Here is an 11445-nt window from a genome sequence, read left to right as displayed (position 1 = left end):
CTTAAAAGTGCGCAAGAAATTTCTCCCATCACATGGGCAATAACGGGCTAAATCCTCTATAGTTTCACCGGTGGAGGGGGGACAGTTCACCTCAGTCAATAGCACAACTGACACCGCCACAGTTGGCTCACCTACGTTCCCATCTAGGGCGTGACGATTGACAGTAGTGCTGACCGTACAAAATCTCTGATTGGTTACCTGAGCAATCAACAGCTGAAAGACAAATATTGTCCACTTTCCAGTTGTTTGGACCACGGCGTTATGTAGAGCTACTAATACAAATGGGTCTGACCATTAACCACCACCCCAAAAGGAAAGAAAGAGGGAAAGTGGGAAATCTCGGATGTCAGACAGGTTGCGTAAGCAGGGAGGGGGGTGTGGGTGACAAGCTTTCGAAGTCTTAGGGAAAAGCTGAGCCAAGGACTTGTCTTATTCTCTATCCTCCTGTTCACTAAGCTTTGACGACGGATAATGATATGTACATCTGACTAATTTGTGTGGGCGAGAGAATATATATGTATATCTCGGCCGGCCATGGGGAAGAAAGCCATATAACAGCATTGGTAGGTAGCAGAAATAATTCACGACGCCAACGTCGACACACCAAGCCTTGATAAATACATCTGAAAAGGGAAAAGAGAAGTAAAGTAGAAAATCGCCGCGTTAACATACTTTGGATTGACTGCCTTGCCTACTGGCTCGGCCAAACAGTTATCTGCACTTTTACTAGCCACGCACAGCATTTTCAACCACACGAGGTACAGCAAATTTGCAAAAGTCGCTTCTAATCTTAGTTTAACCGAATCAAAGGTTAGTTTCTTAACTGTCAAAATGAGTAGAAGGCAAGGCCTTCCGTATGCTACTGAAATGGACAAATAAGTAGCGAGCACGTACCCTAGTCGGCCCGATGGGCATAGTAGGATTCTCTGCGAGCAGCAGCAAACATCGATCGAGCGATTTCCAAATCCTCTTTCCTCTCCTCCTTTTGCCTTTGTTGCTGTTCTTCCGCCCCTTTTCGACGCTGTGAAAGAAGGCACGGTGAAGTTTTGATCGGTCACGCAAGCCTATCTTGCAATTTTATCCTTCTAGAATTGCGCCAACTACTTCTATTTTACTATCTTTTTGTTAACCACAGTTTGAAGTTAAATTAAAGAGAAGGAGTCTTCCAATCCCTCGAAAGTTGACTAGTAGGAGAGAAGAGGGCTTACTAGGTAGGAACTGCCACGTCGAATAAGACCCATGATTCCTCCACCACCCTTCTCCTCTGCACTGGGTGCCGGAATTGTGGTTTTGATTTTTCTAAGAGAAAAAACAGAATGAAATTCCATAGTTCTCCAAAACATACAAAGAAAATATTCCAAACCTAGCTGATTGATAAAATAGCGTTGAAATACTGTGAAAAATCTTCCAATCCATCACCGACTTGTGCTTGAGTCAGAAGAGCGACCCAAAGGAGGGAGAGGGGAGCGATCATTGATGACAATATTCAAGAGGTGAAGAGGACTATGTAAGATATCGATGCATGGTTTGACTGGGTACTTAATTATGCGGAATTGTCAAGCCTCTCGCGATGTTTATCTCCTTCCACTCATGCCTTCAGGTATGACCAATGCCGCAGTCGAATGAGGAGTTAATCGTATCAAGAAACAGTTCCTCGTTAATACAAAGATATAATCAGAAGTTACTCAAAAATGGGGAAAAAATTTCCTCTTGAAGCTGCTTTAACGCTACAACACTTATTAGCACCCAATTGGTTCACCGCAAGGTCACTTGGATCCAGACACCCATCCCCAGATGATAGGCTACGCGGTTGATTTACAAACCCTCTGACATGTAAAAATCAATGCCACTTGCTGATCCCAAAGAGGTGGAAAGCGGACTTGACTTCGAGAGGGAGGAACATGGACCGTTTGACATGGATGCACTATTAGCCCTGTTGCCTAGGCGCAAGAGCGGCCAATTTGCATGCATTATGTATAGCCGCAATATCTGGTGGCTTTTGGTTTTTCTCTTGCTTTTTCCCTCGTCGTCTTCTTCTTCGTCTTTTATGCAAAATTAATACACTTGATTGAGAGAAAAAAAGGACATTTCCAGCCGTTCATTTCTCATCCAAGCAGACAATCGATGGGAGGAACAATTCTGAAGCCAAACTTTTCCTCTCCCTTCAAAAACAAAGGGAATAAAGCTAAGCCGAATTTAGCTTCTTATGAGAAAATGAAAGAAAATTACGAATCCCGTTTGACTCTAGCGAAAATTTTCCTCCCCCCCCCTCCCCCGTAAGGGAAATTGAACTTCAGTAGAGGACTCTCGTGATACCAAATAACTGGGAGAAATGAGGAGGCCAAGAGGGGGGAGGGGGTGAAGGAGCTTCATTGCTCAGGTCATAGTCATGACAATTTGTCTTCATTATATCCTAGTCACTAAGTGACTGGAGAAAACACTCCACTCGGTAGAAAAAGGAGAGGCATAGTTCAAATAGGCCTGATAAATTGGGATTGGCAGGTCAAAAAAAGCTTGGTGAACAAAACCAATATAAAAGACCCAAAAAACTTCAAGTTCATAGGTTAAGTTCCACCAAAAAAAGAAAAGAAAAGACAAAGGAAGAAGTTTATTGTGGGTGTTTGGATCTAAAGGAACTCACAACAGAAGAATGTTGAACGATGCCACTAACTTGTGTATCGATGTTTGCAAGAGCTTGGATCCTGTCCCGTTTTCAACCACCATTGCTAGGGGGAACGTGACGGCTGGAGACATGAGGTATGCAGGGCACTTGAGATTTGCCTTGACCTTTCAGTGACTATTGGTTCAATTCAACTCTATCTCTACTGGCCGAGCGCACAAGTTTCAATGCATTCCGGAAGGTTTAGCAATTGGACAGGAAAAAAGGAACGTTTCGTGGGTTCGCAGACAGCCCCAGTGAGTCGCCACCCCATTATCATTGGGGTGAACTTCCTCACGTCCCCATAAATGGAGATTAACCCAGATAGGCGGCTAAAGTAGCAACAAAGTGGTAAGGAGAACTGAATATCTGCGACTTCTGCCCTTAAGCTCCCCGTCGACCCGAGCTAGTAAAGTTTGGACCGAGAACATGAATGCAATGGTTTAGCACAATCTACGGAACGTATCAAAATCTTTGAAAGAGGAACGCTTTCCTGTTGGGATGAAAAAAAATATCACGCGGTCCTCAAAAAGGTTTGCCAAAACTTCACTCAAAAGGAGCTCTGAGGAAGGCGCCATACAATCGACACCGCTAACAAGCTGAGGTAAGCTAGCAATTCAAGGGAGAATATTGGCTCCCCAATGTTGGCGCAACTACAAAATCTTCAAGATCAAGAGGAAATTGCATCAGACTTTTCATCTATCACCAATCCCTCCTTCATGACTAATTATTCGGTTTATACGACGAGCTTTTAAAAGCCGGAAGTAACATGCTCAAGACCGTGTGTACATTTTCTCCCAGAACAAGAAGATGTTGCTGCACTTAACAGGAATGTTTTCATCACCTGTCCCTGCCTCCTCCCTCCGCCATCTCAACACCACCACCCTCATCTACGTTGCACCTTCTCCTGACACTAAATCAGTGTTACATCAAAGATGAATTTTGCTTCAAAAGAAGGCATAATTAGACGGTAGCTACGAGCAGTCCAAAGTCCTTTTTCAGATGTCATAACTTCTGAAGGAAAGTTGAATGTAGCAATGCGATTTAAGGTGAAAGTGGAGCTCCCTCCGGTGACTTTATTCAAATAAATCAGGGAGTTTCGGTGTCGTCTTCTCCTGGAGGAAGTACAGTCATCGTGTCCTCTTAACCGCTGATAAATGTGAAGGCTGGCTGTCAAGGCAGACTTCTACACTCACTGATCTATTTAATCCTGTTCACATTTCACCGAGCTTTTTGAGGAAAAAAACGTCAACTCACACAGTTGACAACCCGGAGACAAATTTTCTTCAGCAAAAAATTCGGTGCTCCATTAGCAATTCTGTACTACCAGTATACCGGCTATTCGACGCCTGATTTTTACGTCCGAGGTCAGCGTCACAGATACGTAGCATGAGTTCTGTATCAGTTATTGCTGATTGGACCAAATAGTGTTGTAAATGGTTTGGGTGCATTAGAAAACAACAGTAAAATAGCTCAGTAGTGAGAGTTGATGAAATGTCAGAGCACAGCAGGGCATTAAAACATCTGCCTCTTCTGTGGATCTGGTAGAACGTGTCTCGTGGGTCTGCGTGAAATGCTCACCTTATTTAAGTAGTGCATAAGTAGTATATTTTGGGGACATGAGTGAATCGCTTTTACATAGGGCATTGCGAAGAGCTGGATAAAGCAGTGAAGTGAATGCCTAACGAACATAAAGGTGACAAGGTCCTTTCTGGTGCGCCATGTTGGTCATGAGGTGAGTTGAAAGCGCCACTTAGTGAAACGATTGCATAGTAGAAAGCCTTGCTATCCATCGGCCCATTCAATAGGATTTCTCACAGCTCTGTTACGCCTCCCCCTCTCTCGTTCCGTTTGGAAACGATGAAGGTGGACGAATTAGCTGCAGATGCTACTATCTGCCAAGCTGGTTGAAGAAAAAGCGCCCCATCCAGCACTGTTCCTGGTTGACTTCCCCTGCATCATCGTTATGATTGAAGAAGCCACTAGCCTGTTTCTCTTCCGTCGTTTTTAAAATTAATGACAGAGAACTCTATCGTAAGATTTGAACTACAAACCTATCCCTCCTTAGTACCCACTCTTAGAAAATCGGTAACCTAGAAACGATATGCTTTTAGGAAAAACTGGGGTCCACTTTCATCCAGTAACTTAGCAAGGTCATATGGACGAGCTAGAGAGTGGGTGAATGCTCACTTATCACCGAGAGTGGCTACTGCAATGACCGCGGGATGGGCGGCAGTCACTTGAATTGCGGGCATTTGGCCACCCGGTTGTGGCAGTCCATTGGGTCCACCACCACCAACACTGGCACCGGCACCACCCGCACCTCCGCCGGCCTGCAACTGGCGCTTTCGCAATTCGCTGACGTCCTCAGTGATATCTCGATGACCCGAGGAGATGTGTTTCTTGCCTCGCTTCCGTGTCCAGTCTGTTAGAGTTCGACCGAGAATACCTCCGCCCGGAATCACGTCGCGCTGGAAGAAATGAAGGACAGTAACTAGACGACTCAAGCAAGAGCTAAAACAGGATTGGGCAGAGGTTTGTGAATCAACGAGGTGCAAACTAGCCGGTAATTTTTTACATCTATTTTGTTTCAAGAAATCAAGAATAGACCCCACACCCCAGCTACCTCCATTTCTAGCTCATTTTGCCTTCACAACTGTCATCTTTCTATATGACTATCGAATTCCAAGAGGTGATAATAATCACTTTACGGATGAGATTGTATCTCCTCTTCCCCTCCCTTCCCCACCTCCAAGTCTAGTGCAGTCTTCTCGTTGACATGGTCTTTCGCCGTCTTGCAAGAGGGGGAATTTCTACCTCTGAGTGATTGGTCTTGATAAAATTTGTCTTGCGTGACAAAGAGGTTGACACAGATAAACAAGCGAATGTACTTTACAGGTGTCTGCAATTGAAAAATAATTCCTTTCAACATCGAGAATCGAGTAGAAGGTAAACTTTGCCGCATTTTCAATCTTGGAAATTGAGCCCCAAAGCATTCACCAATTTTAAAATATATCCAGAGTTAAGGAGATTTTCGACAGGTCGGAAATATGTCGGTCTTTTTACTTTCGCAAAGTCAAAAAGCGAGGCCTGCTTGTCCTAAAATTCGAAGATTTTTTCTACTTTTTTGGGCTTATATTCGGGGTGCAAAAGTGGAAGAATATTGCATCGCTCCCTTTCCGTTGACCGAGGCAGTGGTGAAGGAAAACGGACCTGCCCAACACAAAATTGCCCATCTGTTGCACGGCATCTTTGAAACCCATGTCTGATGGATGATTCCTCACCCAGTTACAAACAAGTCCAATGTTTTGCTTCTTTTCAAAGCAATCGCATCGATGAATTATGGCCTCCTTTCAAAAATAACTGACAGAGATTTTTGACGACGTTATTAGTCCAGAGGCTAAGCACCAAATCGCGGCATTTAAAAAAGAAGGACAGCGTTTTAATTTAAGGATCCCGCCTAAAAAGGAAATATATGGACGGTTTCCTCTCCTCCTTTTTTCCATCCACCAAATGGGCAAAAAGGAATCGAGAAGCGCTCCTAAACTAGCCGTGGCAATTGATCACGTCTTACTACTGCCTGACTAATGCTTCCGTGGAGGAAGGTGGACCTATTCAAAGACCCATCCTGCCAACCTGCCAGGAGCGTGGGACGTCAAAGTGAATAATGTATAGCGGAATGTTTAGAGTCCAGGTTTTGGGTTAACCAATTTCCACCAACTTCTAAATCGTCCCGAAAGTTACTAAAAGTCAGGATTCTCGCAGAATGTCTGCGGCCGAGATTCAATGGAAAAGTCCTTCGTTAATGAAAAAAGAAAAAAAAATGCAAATTTCGGGATGAGCGGTAGTGCACTACAAACACCGAGATCTCAGCGGCAAATCAACGGCTGTTCAAAAGGTAGAGAAGAAAACACAGTTTTTTCCCGGACCGAAAGTATCCCCGTCCCGTTCTAAACCAAACTTATCTGCAGGAGCCACACGAAACCCAGCTTAGCCCGTCACCAGAAGTTGGCGACTTGCTCCCAGGTAGGGATAATTAGGGGCATGGACATCTATCTGCGTCTCTTTTTTTGAGAAAAAATGTTCCTTTTTACCAGAACAATCCAACTACCTCAAGCACCACTAGAGATAGCTAATGGTCTTAAGGTTAACAGACCAACAGTGACGTTGTGAACAAAGAAAAGGAGTTAGAAGATCTAAAAAGAAATACGCGACACGAAAGTGTCACACCTACTGAATTTGGTCAGCCAATTAAACAGTAGGCACATGCAACTACATTCGGCCAGTCCTGATGCCCCATAATACATTTCTATTCAAGGGCTTCCAGACTATTGCTTGAAAATAGCAAAACGCTGCCTATGCAATGGATTGGCCCGTTTTGAAGACTCCTGCACAATATACAGCAACTCACCAACAAATGTGTTGAGCTTGTTGAAACGACGCACCAGCACGCGCAAATTTGCGTTTAGTTTTTCGTTCTTCCTCCTCACCTCTTCTCCCCCCAACCCCAGTCCATTCCCTCTCCCTCCTCTCCTCCACTACCCACCGACTGTAGTTGGGCCGGTGGTTTTAAAAGTATTTGCAGATCAAATACAACCGCGCTATTTCAAAGTGGTGCAGTTCAGAAGAGACGCCTGGAAAGCTCCAGGTGTATCTGGCGGTAGGAGCACTTCATGCCGTTTAAGCGACTCTTCAGTTGTCAGCCCCTACCTCTGCCCTCCTGCTGCATTGGTGACAGTTAAATTAGTTTAAGAATGACTAGAAAAGCTGTCTATGAGTGAAAAAAAGGAAAAAGAAGCGAAATTGAAGACAAATGAAGTGCTAAAATGGTCACATACGCGGTACTGGTACTGGCAATGATGGTGACAAGCACAAAAAGGGTGTGTCAGAAGAGTTTTCTAATGCTACTGCCTGAGTGGACAAAATCGGCTGGCTGGCTGGCCGGTAAGTCTACTTCCGTTTCTGTAAAGGGGACAGCGGAAGAAACCACTTTTATCCGTATTGAAGTGAAGGCAAATGGACGTGAATGAAGACAAATAACGGGTAGCTAGTCCCAGGGAAAAAGGAGGCAGAGCAAGGTGACTCTAAGCGTCATCTACCGAAATTACGGCTAATATATCCTTCCACTCTCGCCTGTATTTCTCAATCTTAGCCAAAATTCATTGAGCTTTATCCAAAAATGGGGAAAGGTGTCCCACACCAGCACAGGGTCGCCATCCGCGAGCTCAAACTCCCCGATCTTCAGAGGAGAGTTCAACGATATGAACCAGAGGTGGGTGACAATACACAACGATGTAACTAACGAAGCCTATCGCTTGAAAAATGTGCCCGTTGAATTGGGGTCTAGTTGGGCGGACAAAAAAGTGACATTTTATCCACCAGCTCTCACTACCCTGAAACCAATCCAAAAGTGACACGAGTGATATGAAAAGCGGAAGCAAAATTGCATAAAGAAACGCAGTTTCACAGGTCTCCTGCCGAAGTCAGGAGGAGGTAAGGGAACAGAAAGTGGGGATTTCCCTTGGTCAAAAAATCGTGGAAAGCGTTCCTACTCATTTTTACCATCACCACCTCCTTCTCGTCCCCCAATACCCTCTCTAAGACTAAATTTGCCCATATAATGGCTCAACGAAATCAACAAAAGAAGCTTTATAAGGGATAGCGGTCACATAGACATAAAACAGAGAAAGTGACAGACATTTGTTTTTAACTGTCAACCCGTGGATCAAGGCCTTGATAACAGTTTTTCTATTCTAACATCGACTCAAGTCAATCGACTACCGGAAATTGACTACCATGGTGCAGATATTTTCCATTTTTTTTAAAGATATCCTGATCAAAAACTCGGGAGAAAAGCAATTACTCTGGAACTGAAACAGTGTCCGACGTCTCGCCTACTACTTTAACTCTAGCTAGATCCAGCCTGTCAGGACATAACTGGACGGAGGACAAATATCACACATGTGTGACACTGATAGTGAGCATACGGAGAGACTGATTGTACACACTTTTTCTCATACAAAAATTTTACTGGAGCTGTTCTTATTTTAGACAAAAAATCACGCCTCCTCCATTTAAACCAACTCTCATTGTCAAGGGCGGTGAGTACCACCGAAAAATATTCCTCCCTCTGAAGGTATCTGCATTTTTCACCAACATTACAAAGAATTACTCACTTTTTCACCCTTTCTACGTTGGATATCGTCGCCAGTGAGATCGGAAGAGCAACGACGAGGGAATCCCACTATTGTCGGTTGATGCGGCATCGAGCGATCGCCAGCCTGCGAGTGGTGGTGCGACGAGGAGCGAGAAATAAAAAAAGACCAAATCAAGTAAGCATTCGAGAAGGAAGGAGAATTGGCACATAAAAATATCAGGAGAAGGAAGAGGAAGGGAAGATGAGATGGGGTGAGGAGTCATTTATCCACCTCCAGGCTCGTTAAGGGGAGAGGGGGTTAATTTGCAATTTTGAGGACGTGATGTTTCACCCTAAGCCACTCTTTTTCTAATAATATGGGCTCCTGTATCAAGCCTGAGGAGATAGCAATGATCCGGAATTAGTCGAGAGGCGGTTAAAACGAAATGTCATTCTCATCAACTAGGAAGACTTGGAGGCGATGCTTTCCTCCTTCATTCCCCAAATCAAGTTGGAGACGTTTGAGTCTGTTCTCAATGACCTGCTGCTGTTGGAAATTATGGGCTTCACAAAGTTTCATCATAAGAAAACTGTGACGAATAAATAAAAGACCAGTCAATCCTGCCCCCTATTTTCCTCCGAAAGGTATAAGGATAACTAGAACAAAACAGCCTACATTTAGATGTTGAGGTCCCCTACCACACCGAGAAAGTTTAGCCTGTTAGAACAAGACTTTGCCCCTTGCTCTCCATAACAAAACTTTCAGGATCAGGGGGGAGGGGAGGGGGTAGCTCAAATCCGCCATGGTTCTAATGCTTCCACCCCCTTCAATTTGAATCTGTTGAACAGGTACATTTTGAGGCTTTTTGAGAGGGGCAAGGACAAACCATTACCTTCACAATGACTGACAAGAAGTTAACAAAACCCACTAGTGTTGTTTTATTTTTCTGCTTTTTTGGACTTATTTACATAAAATGGGAGAGGAAGACGACTGCGATTCCAACTAAATGAGTGATGTAACATTAATCTGGACGGAATGACATATGTCAAACAAATAATCTGTCACAATTAATCAGGAATGGTGGATAATAGGTGAGTTTGAATTTAGGACAGATGGCTCTCAGTTCATTTGCTTTTACCTTTATTCATTTCAAATTGAGAAGTTTTTTTTTTCATGTTGATTCACCGAGTGAGCTCAGTGGATATCCTCTCGTATCACGTGGAGAAGGTAAAAAAAGATGTATTCACTCCCGAGACTCCATCGTGCACCCACATTGTGTGATGTAAAGTCAAATTTTGGTACATGGAGTGCATAATGAATAAGTCATAGCAGAATTTGATGTGCTAGTTCAGTAAAGTAGATACATTTGGAAAACAATGACGCGGCTCTATCTTCCCTCATCATTTCGGTTCAGTAGAAGTGATTAAATTGGGCATTTCAAGGAATCAATTCAATCCACTATCGTAGCCCGTAACGGCGACGCCCTACTTTGGCGTCAACGACATGACTCCACTTGCCACATATTTATGATGTTGGAAAGTAAGGCCAAAGGAGAACTCACCAGAATTTGAGGGATATAGCGAGTGTCCTTTTGAATCATTTTTCTCTTCTGCCATTCACGGAACCAATTTTGAATGAGAAAGGTAGCGTAGAATTTGCCCACCGTCACTACGTCCAGCTCTTAAGTAGTCAGAAAGACAAGAGAGCACATACCTCCTTCAAGTGAGGCATCAATCACAAGGATTATGCATAAAAAGTGACAGTACACACCTTTGGGTGGAAGAATTTGATCCAGAAGCTTGGGACTGGTTCGCTTCCATATCTTCTTGATCACGATTCGAAGCTCCTCATTCAGTTGATCCAATGACTTTTCTTTCTCGTCATCTGGGAGGAAGAGAATTAAAGGTAAGAAGTTGAGCATTTCGCCGTAATACAACAGATTCACTGTAGAATGCGCCTATATGCCTGGGCACTGCAGGCAGCCACAGACCGCCTCAGCCAAGGTGCCTGGTTGCCGACTTTTCAACAGCCTATTTGCAACTCGAGTAGATTGAGTGGTTTCTATACAGGTATGCAGGCGTTTCTCCTTCCTCCAGTCTTCGAGAATTCTTTCTTTGGACAAAGATGCGCTAATGAATACTATAGCTGATGGTACCTCGAAAGTAGACAAAAAACAACGCGGCGGTAGACAAGTTGGGGTTTTACACCACCAAATCGACTGTTTCAAGTCACTTTTCTAGACGCAGAGGATCTTTCACGCAAGAAAATATCACAGGAATGAGGGAATATAGACAGTGGGGAGGAGGCAGAGCAGAATGCAAAGACAGCTTGAAAAACAAACCTTCGGGAACTTTGATACGTAAATTGCGTCGAACCAAAGCGAAGAGAGTGGCGTTGAAGAAGACCGTTCCATCGCTTTGCAAGGGCATATTCATTTGCACCAATTTCTACAGAAAAAACCTAGCCATATTTAATTGAGTGCCGCACTAATATCGACTATCAGACTGTAGGATTTCTGGACCCTGCAGAAAATGCGCACGTTGCGGAGGCGGTGGGTGGAGGAACTGGAAACACTAATTTGCGCACTATTAGAGCCCTAGAGACTAAAAACTGTCAAATTTTACGGGATAATAGAGAAAAGTGTCACTT

At 44.0% G+C, this 11445-nt stretch overlaps 1 protein-coding gene across 1 annotated transcript; it reads right to left on the bottom strand. All coding sequences in view use genetic code 11, as the record gives it.

Moving 5' to 3' along the window:
• Positions 1 to 895: 895 nt before the first annotated feature.
• On the bottom strand, positions 896 to 11231 carry EGR_08502 (Voltage-dependent L-type calcium channel subunit alpha-1C; the record flags this gene model as incomplete). Its single annotated transcript, XM_024497751.1, has 8 exons — positions 896 to 1021; positions 1209 to 1299; positions 4850 to 5130; positions 5409 to 5561; positions 8836 to 8940; positions 10358 to 10476; positions 10567 to 10680; positions 11138 to 11231. The coding sequence occupies 8 exons, from the start codon at positions 11229 to 11231 to the stop codon at positions 896 to 898; spliced, it is 1083 nt and encodes a 360-aa protein (XP_024347837.1).
• Between the last annotated feature and the right edge of the window lie 214 nt (positions 11232 to 11445).

This window comes from Echinococcus granulosus (assembly GCF_000524195.1).
Source record: "Echinococcus granulosus chromosome Unknown EG_S00108, whole genome shotgun sequence".
In the NCBI taxonomy this organism is placed as follows: Eukaryota; Metazoa; Platyhelminthes; class Cestoda; order Cyclophyllidea; family Taeniidae; genus Echinococcus; species Echinococcus granulosus.
This window is presented reverse-complemented; position numbering and strand designations above follow the sequence as displayed.